The following is a 13502-nucleotide window of genomic DNA, read 5'->3' as shown; positions in this document are numbered from 1 at the left end:
ACATACCCTAAAATATAGAGTGGATTTCTGTTTTGTGAAGTAAGTTACAAACTTCTGCAAATCCAGCAGTAGGAGGAACATCTTTCTCTGTTGTCCCTGTTACTTAATAACTCCCCTCAGGGCACGAAAATTTTTTACCTCTGACATGTTGGAAGAAAAGACGTGAGTAATAAAAACCCAAGCATATTTCTCCCAAGTACACCCACCGTTTCTCATTCACTGTAATTTTCCCCATTGATGGAATTACTAGCAATGTTTGCCCTGACCTGCCTTTTTTGTTTGAAAGTGGATTTTGTAGGAATAGGACAAAATCAGACTCACGACGAGACACATGTTCAGGTTCAGTGAAAGGGCTGTTCTAACACCACAGTATGAAAAAATGGAAAACCACACCCCTCGCAAGTCCCTGGGGGGAAGGGAGCCAGAGGCCCGTCATGAGCGGTGCTATCCCACGGTGTCCACACTGCCACCAGCACTGGGGCCAGAGCGCAACAAGCTCTACGCCTATTGCCACGGTGGTTTACCCAGAGTGCAGCGACTGAGGAGCCAGTGCACCCAGAGACCGTGTCTACACTAGGAAATGATCTCAACATCACTAAATTTGACTTACTAACGCCTGATTTTATAACTTCAAAATTGTGTGTTCCCACTAAGAAGAGTCCTGAAACATGGAGATGTGGAGCGAAACGCAAAGTGGGGATATTTTTTCCCCATGGCTAACTACTTGGTCTTTTTTTTTTTTTTTTTTGCACAGCATAAGAGCAGGGAATGGGAGGACGTATAACGCTGCAGGTCTGAGCGTGGGTTTCCAGATGGGGAAGGGGTGACCAGAACATGGCAGGTCTCAGCTAGAGCAGTGTTGGGGCCAGGTGGTGAGGGGTGTGGCATGTCCAGGTACCCACTGGTCCAGTCCTCCTGGCTGCAGCTGGGTTCACGCTGGGAGCCCCCAAGCCCTTCCTCTCTTCTCTCACTCAGCCCAGCCAGGGGGGAGGGGAAGAGAAGCTCCCCTTGGAGCCAGAGTCCAACCAGCCCCTGAGGTCACTAGCTGAACACCCGCTACAGCCCTCGCTCTGCCGGCCGGGCTATGGAAGGGTCTGCGGGGGCTGCCACTGAGCAGACATCTCAGCTTTAACCCTCAAGCCCCAGCACAAACTCTGCAGCCGGGCCCTGTCGCTCGCCTCCACACAAGCTCAAAGGGGAGGGGGAAGCCCTGTTGCCTCAGGGCGGGGGAGGAGACAGGAGACCCCATCTCTCCCATCCCTGCACTTTACTCCCCTGTAAGCAACACAGGTGCTGGGGAGCCGCGTCATGGCCTAGGCCCAGGCAGCCCTGCGGGGTCTCTGCGTGGCCGGCCAGACTCTCTGTTGGCCGGTGCCCAGGCGCAAGGTCCCCAGATTCCACCACAATTCCAGGCCCTACAAGTGGGAGCTGGTTTGGTGCTGAACCCCACGGCCCAGCAACGAGCCACCCAACTCCCCCTGTGCTCTAGGAGCCGGGTTTGCTCTTTGGATTCTTCATATGGGGGAGGGGGGGCTGTGTCTGCATTAACCCCTCCACAGAAAATGACCTGGTCAGACCCTACCAGTGGGGAGGGAGGGGTCACGTGTTTCCCTAAGACCAACCACTGCTAAGACTGAAAGGACAAAGTGGCCGTTCCCAGGTGAGCGCTGAGACATTGCGGGAAACACCCCTGACATCTTTCATCGGCACCTTTAAACCCACAAACCTGTCCCTGCCCCGTATGTCTAACTTCACACCCAGGAGTGACACAGACACCCAGATAAGACAGACTCCCCCCTCAGAGAGTGATGTTAACATTGAGAGTCACATGAGGAATTTTGTCCAAAGTCTCTTTGACCGATGGATACAAATATGCAGAACTCAGTTTCATACAGCCTGGAGGAGAGGGGTCCATTACGAAGTGGGAGAACTAAACTATGGAAGCCCCCTATGAGCTGAGCAGGGGAGAGAACACTCCATCGCTCGGCTCAGCTGAGGCAGTGTGTGGTGCATGATACAGACGTGTATTTGTTAGTCTCCAAGGTGCTTCAGGATGACTCGGTTTTCTATCCCTCCCCTGGGATGCCACCCACTTGAGTGGCACTTGCAGGTGGCCAACCTGGACAAAGGTGCAGCCCCTTCGACAGCTCTGTGGGCAGAGGGCAGGGCTGTCACGGGAACTGAGCCAAATGATTCCCTAGGGGGCTGGTTTAATTGCGGTTCGAAGGGGAGACTCTCTTCCCTGCCCTGGCTGAGGGAGAGCAAGAGCAGAGAGGCAAGGCTGGGACCTCGGCAGACAGGGGCAGAGAGGAAGAGCTGGGACCTAGGCAGACAGGGGCAGGGAGGCAGGGCTGGGACCTAGGCAGACAGGGGCAGAGAGGCAGGGCTGGGACCTAGGCACACAGGGGCAGAGAGGCAGGGCTGGGACCTAGGCAGACAGGGGCAGAGAGGCAGGGCTGGGACCTAAGCAGACAGGGGCAGAGAGGAAGAGCTGGGACCTAGGCAGATGGGGCAGAGAGGCAGGGCTGGGACCTAGGCAGACAGGGGCAGAGAGGCAGGGCTGGGACCTAGGCAGACAGGGGCAGAGAGGCAGGGCTGGGACCTAGGCAGACAGGGGCAGAGAGGCAGGGCTGGGACCTAGGCAGAGAGGGGCAGAGAGGCAGGGCTGGGACCTAGGCAGAGAGGGGCAGAGAGGCAGGGCTGGGACCTAGGCAGACGGGGACAGAGGCAGGGCTGGCTGGCCCCTAGGCGGGCAGCAGGGCAGACAAGGCCCTTCCAGGAGGCCCAGCTGCGCTCTCCATGGCGGAGCCACCCAAGAGCTCAGCCCCAGGGACAGAGGCGTCTGCCCAGGCCCAGGACTGGACCAGGGACCTTTCGACCTGCAGCCTCGCGCTCTCCCAACTCCGCCACTTCAGCGGCTGCCCCCTGGCCCCAGGGCCTGCGCGTCTCTCTCAAGGCAGTTTCCTCAGCAGCGGCGCACGAGAGAGAAGCTGTTGCCGGGGCCCCTGCAAGGAAAGAGGATCTTTGCCTGCCCCCAGGGCCGTCCTTAGGCATACGCAGGGTACGCAGTTGCGTAGGGCACCACTTTTTCTGGGGCACCACTCTTCCGGGACGGCCCGGCTAGAAGACCCTGCTAGACCGAAGGTACCGGGCCGGGGGAAGGGAAAGCAGGAAGAATAACAGTAGTTTGAATTAGGAGCTTTAATTCGAACTACCTAGTCCGTGTCGCATGTAGCCGTGGGCAGGTAGTCCAGACTACAGGGCATTTAAAAATGGTGGCGCCCAGGAACATGCAAATGGAGCCTGGGATATTTAAATCCCGGGCTTCATTTGCAAGTTCGAATGCCTACATTAGCCACTCTAGTTCGAACTAGGGTGGCTAGTGTAGACATACCCATATTTATTAACGTGGGTGGCACATTCAAACAAGCCACATGAAGTCAGTACTGGTGCACAACACAAAATTCATTCTGCTCATGGGAGGAAACTCATAGAGGGGACACTTCCCCCGGCCTCTCCGCCCCCGAGTTAATGTCACACACGTTGGGCTAATGCAATTGCAGGATAGTTGCATGAGAGGGGTTTGGTGGGGACCAGACTAATCCCTATTGGTAGGAGGAGGATGGGAAGAGTCCTGAGAGGGGGGGTCACATGACACCTTTTACTTTTGGTCATGTGTCCATCTTGCCCTGAGAGTGTTGCCTCCAGAGGCCTGGCTAATGGGGGTCAGGATTGTGGCTATGGGGGGGGGGGGGGGGTCAAAGAGTACATTTAAAAAAATTATTTGGGTGCACACCCTAATGAAATGTGACAGGAAACAGTGGAGCATGTAACAACAGGGCTGGGTCCTAGAGAGAGCCGAACGCGCTAGAGAGAGCCTCAACATTGGCTGCTGGGGTCTCTGGGAAAGGGAGGGAGTGGGGGTGGAAGAGCAAGTCAGGCAGAGGGGCACCAGTTTAATAAACCCTGCCTAGGGCACCATAAAGCTTAAGGACGGCCCTGCCTGCCTCCTTCAGCCTGACTCACTACTTGGCCCCTTTCCTGCCTCCCTGCCTGGGCTGTGCCGGTGGCCGACAGGAGCTGCGGCTGCGGGTGGTGGGAAGAGGAGGGGCAGGGAGAACCCGGTGGCAAGAGGGTCGGTCCACCTCTGTGCTGCTTTTTCTCCCCCACAGCTGGATTCCAGGGCTCGTCCAAGGGGGCTGCTCCCCAGACTCCCCCAGGCCCGCTCTGTCTGTCCCCAGATCCCCCCGCAGCCAGGCTGGGTGAGTGGCCTGAGAGCCGTGAGACCTGGAGTGTTTGGTTATCCCCACACAGCACCAGGGCCCAGCACCAGCTCCCCCCTCCCGCTGCCATGAGAGCTGGGGAGACTTCACAGAAAAGACCCCGTTGCCACTGGGGCCAAGCACAAGGGTGACAGCTGGTCTCTGGGCTGCCAGCCCCAGGATTGAACCAGAACCCCCACACCTCACAGCACAGGCGAGCGTCCCACCGTCGGTGCTAAGTGTTCACCCCTTGAGAACAGCATCAGCTACACCCCCAGCAGTGGGATTCATGGGCACCAGAGGGACCTGGGGCTTACAGAGCCTAATGGCCAAGAGAGGAATAGGCAATTAGCTGAGACTGTCGCCCGCATTCTCCGGCTGCTCCATCCCATCCCCATGTCAGGCAGGGAACCCCCCGGTCTCTTGTTACCCCTTTCTCACTTAGGGTAACAAGAGACCCTGGCCCGTTATTCTGAAATAACAATGCGAGTGTCCACGCAGCAATTCCACTATTTGGAAATAAAGTCGCAATAACTGATGGCTCATTCCAGCTTCTATAACCCTCCTTCCACAATAACTAATGCTGCTTCCGAAATATCTATTTCCAAATGCTGGTCGTGTGGACTCCACTGCTGCTATTTCGAAATAGATCCCCTTCCCCACCCCCCGGGCCATTCAGAGCCATTACTTCCCAGTGCTTCCTGGGGCTCTACATCGAGGCAGTGCATCCCCATTAGGGGAGCCTGCCTCAGACTCATTTTGAGGCTTCCCTGTAGAGTGGATGCTCTTATTTCAGAATGTATCTTCCAAGAACAGCTTATTCCGAAATAACGGTGCAGTGTAGATGCACCCTGAGTGCCTAGTTCCAAGTTTAGGGCCTGGCAGATGTTTTGGAGGAGTGACTGTCAGTTTGGACCCACCATGCTTCATGGAAAGGGGCCATAGAGTCTAAAAAAGGAAAGAGCAGGAGAACACGCCCAGACAGGCGGCACGGACTGATCCAAAGTGCAACCCGCCTATTTCCCAGCAGAAGGAAGTGAAACTAAACTCTCTGGTCTCTGCACCACAAGCCATGGCTGCTGTGAATCCAGCAAAGACGCTCGAGGATGAAATGACCTGTTCCATTTGCCTGGATTATTTCGACGATCCAGTGTCTCTGGACTGTGATCACAGCTTCTGCCGAGGCTGCATCACCCAGTACCGGGGGAGACTCACCACAGATGTTTCCTGCCCCCAGTGCAGACGGACCTTTCCCCAGGGGAACCTCAGGCCGAACAGGCAGCTGAGGAGTATTGTGGACGCAGCCAGAGAACTCCGGTTGCAGGCAGGGATGAAACCAGCCCCAGAGAGTCTGTGTAAGAAACACCAGGAGCCTCTCAAACTCTTCTGCAGAGAGGATGGAATCCCCATCTGTGTGGTGTGCGACAGATCCAAGGGGCACCGAGCTCACACCGTGATTCCTGCTGAGGAAGCTGCCGAAGAATTCCAGGTAGGGAAATGCCGACTGCGATCCCTGCCCTCGCGGGACTGAGGGGGAGCTCTGGGGAGCAGCTCCCGCCCTGGGAATCTAGCCAATAGGATCAGGGGTGGGACTGAAGGAAGCAGGGACGGCCTGGTGATAGGGCACCGCAGCAGGGTCACTGCCGCCTGAGTGCCCCTCGTGGCATGGGCTAGCCCTGCCTCAGTTTCCCAAAAAGACCCACAGTGGCATTTTTTGTGGCCAGTAACATCCCTGCTCTCCCAGCAGGGACTCTCAGGACTTTGAGTCTGGAGTTTGGCCTTATCATCCTGAGCAAGATCCCAGGTCTCCTCTGCCTGCTTCAGGGGCTTCCTCCCTCTGGCTTTGCCTGGGCCTGTTTTACCTACCCCAGGCCAGGTTGGATCCCATGACCCTCACCCTGCCCTTCATTGTTCCTTCCTGGGGAGGAGAACTTACTATGTCACTGGCAGGGCTGACACCCAATGTTCCTTCTAAAATTATCCATTAGTGTGTGGAATAAATTTTGTTCTGTGCACCAAGGCATGCATGGTTGTGCACCACCCATAGAAACACCTGCTGCCAGCTGTGGGAGACTGGGCACTCTGCTAATCAGCTGGGCAACACTGGAATCTCTCCTGGGTGGCTGCACTAGTGACCAGCTTATAGGCAACCCTGCTGAGAGCTCCTCCCTTGACAGGGCCAGGCAGCCTGTGCCCAGCCTTGTCCCCACCCACCTCTTCTGAGCCACAGGGAGAGTCCCAGTCATGCAGATTTTCTCTGCAGATTCAGTGGGGGAACCTTGTGCCCACGATGTGTCCATGCTGACGTTAATGGCAATGGCAATAATTGGTAGTGAGTACATGTGACGTTGCGTCGGGGTTCCCCCGCCTTCTGCACCCCCGTAGTGGCACGAACAGACTCCGCCGGCCAGTAGAACAGAGGGAGTTTATTGCTTCTCCAGGATACAGCACAGCACAGATGGAATCCGGTTACAGGGCCAGGCCTAGGATGCCTCTGCCCCCCCTTGAGATGGGGGAGACTGGGCCCCTAAATCCCAGCCCCCTTGCTTAGGCTGCGTCCTCCATGATTCCAGACAGAAGCTAAAAATTCTCTTCCAGCCCTGCCCCCCAGCCAGGTGCTGGTCTCCGCCCTCCTCCCTTTGCCTCCTTCCCTAGGAGGCTGAGCCTGGGTGTCTGCGTTAATACACATGTGGGTGAGTCAGTGAGAATCTCCCATCCCAGTGCAGGGGGACCCCGGGTCACAGAGCAGACAGCCCCCCCACTACGCCACAGTAGAATGCACTGGTGTCCATAGCACCAGCCTCTCCAGGCCCCAGGGAGTGACTGGGCAAGCCAGCCAGAGAGAGCTCCTAGAAAGAACCAGGGGTGGGAATGGGGGAGGGGCACTGAGGGTAGTTTGCAAACACCTGTAGTCGCCAGAGCTAGGCCATCACGGGTGGCTGCCAGGCCAGATTTCCACCCTGCACCTGCCTGGCTGTGTCCCTCCTCTCTGCACCTCCCCCTCCCTCCCCCCGCGTACCCCGTCCTCTCTGGAGGTCCCTGATGCTCACAGTGTCCCTCCTCTCCTCCAGCTCCCTCCCCTGCAATCTTCCCCCTTCCCCCTGTGCATGCAGCCTATGAGTATGTGACCCCACCTCCCTACGGTAACAAGGGTCGACAGTTTCAAACACTCTGAAAACACTCCGGCTGTGTCTAGACTGGTAAGTTTTTCCGCAAAATCATATGATTTTGCGGAAAAACTTGCCAGCTGTCTACACTGGCCGCTTGAATTTCCGGAAAAGCACTGACGATCTCATGTAAAATCATCAGTGCTTTTCCGGAAATACTATGCTGCTCCCATTCGGGCAAAAGTCTTTTTCTGAAAAAATTTTGCGCAAAAGGGACAGTGTAGACAGCACAGTACTGTTTTCCACAAAAAAGCCCCCATGGCGAAAATGGCGATCGGGGCTTTTTCGCGGAAAACCACGTCTAGACTGGCCACGGACGCTTTTCTGCAAAAAGTGCTTTTGTGGAAAAGCATCCTGCCAATCTAGACGTGCTTTTCCGAAAATGCTTTTAACGGAAAACTTTTCCGTTAAAAGCATTTTCGGAAAATCATGCCAGTATAGACGTAGCCTCCCAGTGTTTATTACTATGACTCTGTCTCTGATCCCATAAACCTACTGGGCCATGCAGTCGTGAGTACAGTGTGTGGTTGTGCTGGGCCAGCTCCCGTCCCTCTAGTCCTGAAACTAACAATAGCAGAAACAAATCTAAAAAACTAAACATCTTCACTGGCAGGACATTATAGAAATGGGCTGAACCAAAAATGATCTATTTTTAAATTAGTAGCAAATCTCACATTTGATTTTTTGCTTAGTCACCTGAAATGTTTCTGTGTCTCCAGGAAAGGCTACAGGCCCATCTGAAGACTCTGAGAGCCGAGAGAGAAAAGCTGCTGGGACTGAAAGTGAGCAGAGAGGAGACCAGCCGGGAGTACCTGGTAGGTGCCTGGCATTATTGTTATCCCAAAAATATTCTCACTGGAGACCACCCAGGGTTACACTAGTATGGGTTTATTTACACTAGGTAAAACTAAAGAGGAGAGAGCAGCCAGCAAAGGTTTAAGCTAAAGAAGATTGAGCTCTTTCTTTCACACACACACGCGCGCGCACACACACACACACAAAAGCAAGCACACCCACCTCTGTTCATTCACTCTTTCACACCCACTTATTCCTGCCCTCAGGCACTCACCCACTTACACAGGGGCTACATCTACATTGGCAGCTTCTTGTGCAAAAACTCTTCCAGAAGAGAGCATCTACTCTGGCATGTGCCTTTGTGCAAGAGATGTGCTTTTCCACAAGAGCATCCGTGCCAGTGTAGACGCTCTCTTGCGCAAGAAAGCTCCGATGGCCATTTTAACCATAGGGCTTTCTTGTGCAAGAAATTCATGTTGCCTGTCTACACTGGTCTCTTGCGCAAGAACAGTTGCATAAAAGGGCTTATTCCTGAGTGGGGGCTTCAGAGTTCTTGTGCAAGAAGCCCATATTTTATATAGTAGAACGTCAGTTTACTTGCGCAAGGGTAGTAGACAGGCCCGTGTAGACAGGCAGCAAGTTTTTGCACAAGAGCGGCCGCTTTTAAGCAAAATTGCGCCAGTGTAGACACAGCCAAGCATATGGGTTGCAGAAGGAGCCAAGGCATATGGATCCTGGAGGGTCTGTCTGCCCATCATGGCTGGGGAAGCTGGTCTGGAGGAGAGACACTGGAGAGGAGCTTCTCAGGAGCAGGGGAAGAAAAAAAGAGTCTCACACGTGCTTCCTCTCCTTATTTCCCTTGATCCAGCAGGGAGCATGCCCAGACTGTGATGACTCATTGTCATGTGCTGCATTGTTCTGTCTTCTTCAAACCCAAAAATGCATTCACACTCTTTCCATTCACTCAGGGGAGAATGCAGCTTAGAGAAAGTTACAAGCAAAATGGCTGAGAGTTATAAACAGGGGCGGATATAGAGCAGGACGAACGGGGTGGCCGCCCCGGGCCCCGTGCTTCAAAAAGCCCCGTGCATGCGCCGTGGCGTCACTGCGCATGCGCCGTGGCAAAGGGGGGGCCCAGTGGAATTATGCTGCCCGGGGCACCGCAAAACGGTCATCTGCCCCTGGTTATAAAGATTAGAGTTGCAGCTTACATTAACTTTGAGCATTACCAAGATTACAAAGTTTGACAAAGATCACAATGCGTTGCCGTTTAAAACCTTAGACCTTACAGTTTGGTGTAGTTTCAGAAAATCCATGTATATAAATTAAGTAAGCTCAGGCGGAGGCTTTTTTTATGCAACAATTATGACCCTGCCGTTGGAGCAAGCCAGAGGGCGCTGATCCTGAATCAGACACTAAGGAGCGGCCCTAGACTGGATTACGGTTTCTCTTCATCAGTCAGGGAATGAGCACGCAGAAATCACAATTCATTGCTTTAGCAGAATCCCTCCTTAGGGCTGGACCCTAAGCCAGGCGCTTCCACCCTCTGTGCGTTTGTGGACCCCTTTAGAAATGGCAGAGGGAGGTTCTGTGACACCTTTGAAAATCGATTGTCTGTGTGAACAGCTGAATTCTGTCCAGTCTAAGTCTTTTGCTCACATGGTTCATGGCCCCGGGGGCACAAAGACCCCAGGGTGGAAACCAGTGCCACTCGCTCTGTGAACTGTTATTCTCATCTACTGTCTGTTAGCTACGATTAGTTCATTAAACTCACTTCACAAGCAACAATTTATATTAACAAACACAGAATTGGGAATTAGGAAATGCCAAGCCTGAGACCAAAGTCCCAGGGAAACACGTTCATTCGTCAGTTCCCAGCTTCCCTCAGCCCAGAGTTTGCAGGATGTTTAGTTATGTCTGGGGGAGTCCTCTTGTGCAATCTCTGTTTGTGCTGTTCTCAGTTCCAGCTTAAATCTCTAAATAAAGCCCCGTGTTCCCGGCTGTCATGCGGTGAGTTCTGTCCCTCTGCTCCTTCCTGGCTTAGTCCCTTTGGGTACCTCTACCCTGCACACTTATATCGGAATAAGCTGTTCCAGAAAATATATCCTGAAATAACTTATTTCAAAATAGCGCTTCCACACTACAGGGGAGCCTCAAAATCAGTCTGAGACAGGCTCCCCTAATGTGGATGCGCTACCTCGATGTGCAGCCCCAGGAAGCACTGGGGAGAAATTACTCTGAACGGCCCTGGGAAGGGGCTATTTCGAAGTAGCAGCTGTGGAGCATCCTGCACGACCGCTATTTTGAAATAGCAATTTCAGAAGAGGCCTTATTCCTCATGGAATGAGATTTACAGAAGTTGAAACAAGTTGCCCGTTAATTTCAATTTATTTAGAAATAACGGAATTGCTGTGTGGATGCTCGCGTTGTTATTTTGGAAGAACGGCCGCTATTTTGTAATAACGCTGCTGTGTAAACGCAACCTTCCTGCCCTAACAGTTTCTCCATTCCTGTCGTTCACCTTGGTGCCTGCTTTTTCTCTCACGGGTTCATTTGTTTTTTTCTTCCCACCTGTCTCTATGAGCGTGGCTCTGAGTAGAGCTGGGCAAAAGCCAGATCTTTGCTGTCAGAGTATTAACAAAATGGATTGAACAGAAAAAAATCTATTTTTAAAATTATTAGCAAAGGACAAATTTGATTTTTGCTTGGTCAAATGAAATTTTTGGGGCAAAAATCAAAATGTTTTGTTTCAACTTGCCTATTTCCTTAAAAATAATGTTATACAACACAAGGACAGTTTAAAAAATGTCAGACTTTTAAATCTAGAAAAAATTAAGACAATGTTTTGATTTGCCATGTATTTCTTTCTGCAGCACAACAATATTTGGTGACATCACCAGTAATTCATGAAATGTTTCTATAGTGACAAATCTGCATTTTCCCAGGAAAAAAAATAAATGCAGAAAATGTCACCAAGGTCTAGAGCTGAGAAGGGCCGGACTGAGGGGTGGGCGAGCCAGGCAGCTACCGATGGGGGGCACCTGATGGCAGCTGTAAGGGGCGCATGGCGTCCCTTATAGCTGCTATCAGGCGCTATGCCGGCCACCCCCCCCATCCCTGTGGCACTGGCCCACCCATCCCCGTGGCGATGGCCAGAAGGGCCCTGCACATACACCCTGGGGGGGCAGGCCCATGCCGCATGGGCGAGCACCTGGGGGTGGCACCGCACGCCCGGACCCAGGATGCCAAAATGGCTAGGACCGGCCCTGGTGCTGAGTCCTGCTCCCTGCTACTTTGGATCAGCATCACTGGGGCCATCAGCCACTCACAATCCAAAGCACATCAGACATAGAAACGTCCTTCATGGGACACTGGGGCCAAACAGATAGATGTGAGAAAATTTTCTCTCTACTAACTGCAGGAGACTGTTCACTGTCCGGTGACTTAGAATTTGCAAAGAGATTCTCCCCCTGCGCATTCACCGCTCTGTGAATGGTCCCAGGCACCATCCATGTTCCCCTAGCGGTGGTGGTAATTTTTTCCCCTTTGGTTCTTCTTCTTCCAGAAACGGACACAAGTCGAGCGGCGGAAGGTTGTGGCCGAGTTTCAGCAGCTGCGGCAGTTCCTGGAGGAACAAGAGCGACTCCTGCTGGCCCAGCTGCAGAAGCTGGATAAGATGATCGTGAAGGCAGGGATTGACACTGTCACCAAACTCTCGGTGCAGATTTCCCGTCTCAGCGAGCGGATCCGGGAGCTGGAGGGGAAGTGTCAGAAGCCAGCGAGTGAATTCCTGCAGGTGAGGCTGAGGGGAAATTCCCCAGATGCCACCACAGAGACAGGACAGCCCCTAACAGGTGGGCACAGGAGTCAGAGGTCACAGGGCAGCTCCGTGTGCGCCTTCCTGGCATGCGAATTGTTGTTTTGTGCAGACTCACAGGCACAGAGAGACTAGAGATGGCAAAGCCCCATTCACTCAGGGATCCATGGCACTGGGGCCAGGCAAAGCCTAGTTCCCCCTCACTCGCCAAATCCCTCCCTTGGAATTCACAGTGTGTGTCAGGTGGGACTGAAACTCTCTCTCTCTCTCTCTCTCTCTCTCTCTCTCTCTCTCTCTCTCTCTCTCTCCCCCCAGGACGTCAGAAGCACCTTGAGCAGGTCAGTAGCTCTCACCCCCTCACAGCGCTGGGGAAACACTGGGCAGTGAAGTTGTCGCTGCCTCTCCCCAGGGCTCCACAGCAGAACGTGCAGGAAGGTCACATTTGGGATTCAAATCTCTGACCCATTTAACCCTGAGGCCCTCGCCCCTTTAGAGACGACTCTGCAACTCCCCAGGGAAAGGCGCAGACTGGCCTGTGGTACATTCTACCCATGTCACCTCCCTGGGGACTGGCTGCCCCAGGCCTGAGGGGTGGGACATGGGCCTGTCCCTGCTGGGCGCTGGGCACCATTCAGCCCAGGGCAGCAGGCTCCAGGATCTTTCCCACCCGAGGTCTGTGTGGAGACCTGTGTGGGATGAACCGGGGAGGGGGAACTGGTGTCTCAGTCTCGTTCCTAGTGATCAGATTCCTACAGCCCTTCCCCTGGGAACCTCCCATCCCAGAGGCCCAGGGGTGACTTGGCCTTGGAGACTCAAATACTCACTAACCAGAAGTTAAGAACTGAGTCACTCAAGGCAGGATCACAGCGGTTCTTAACCTGTGGGCCACAGACCCCTGTAGGGTTGCCAGGTGTCTGGTATTGGCCCAGACAGTCTGGTATTTGCAGCCTCTGTCCTGTAAAATTTTCTATTTCTCTCAGTCAGAAGGGCGCTTGGGCCATTTTCCCCCAGCACTTTCAGTGGAGGTGCAGAGAACAGGGAGATTGGGGATTTAAAGGTTCAGTTATGCTTTTTTTGTATGGTTGTGGATTTTTTTTTTCTCCAACCTCGTGAGGGGAAGGTATTTTTTTGTGAAAGTATCTGGCAACCCTGGACCCTTGAAAAGGCTGGGAAGCACTGCAGTGTCACCATGCAACGTTGTTTCTCCCCAGGTGTGAGGAGGGGCGGGCCCAGCAGCCAGAGGAGATGGCTCCTGAACTGGAAGAACAAGTCCGTGGTTTCTCCAAGAAAGCTATTGCGCTATCGGAGAGTCTGAGGGAGTTCAAAGGTACCTGGGGGATAGAGGAGGGGAAAGTGAGACCGTGGAAGGAGAATGGTGCTGGTCAATTGGTCCATAATTAGATGATGCTTCCATGGAATTGGGGGGTGAATGGCCCAGACTTGGGTTCCAAGATACTCAGG

General features: G+C 53.5%; 1 protein-coding gene across 1 annotated transcript in view; it reads left to right on the top strand.

The window, feature by feature from the left end:
• LOC102445914 (uncharacterized) overlaps window positions 1–13502 on the top strand; it is a 55311-nt gene that overhangs the window by 34194 nt on the left and 7615 nt on the right. Inside the window, 5 exon segments of the mRNA XM_075913375.1 lie at window positions 5220–5751; window positions 8149–8244; window positions 11790–12020; window positions 12357–12379; window positions 13253–13368. Of these exon segments, the coding sequence (XP_075769490.1) occupies window positions 5220–5751; window positions 8149–8244; window positions 11790–12020; window positions 12357–12379; window positions 13253–13368 (998 nt within the window).

This window comes from Pelodiscus sinensis, chromosome 32 (genome assembly GCF_049634645.1).
Source record: "Pelodiscus sinensis isolate JC-2024 chromosome 32, ASM4963464v1, whole genome shotgun sequence".
NCBI lineage: Eukaryota > Metazoa > Chordata > Testudines > Trionychidae > Pelodiscus > Pelodiscus sinensis.
The sequence above is the reverse complement of the archived record's forward strand: the minus strand, read 5'-3'. Positions and strand labels throughout refer to the sequence as shown.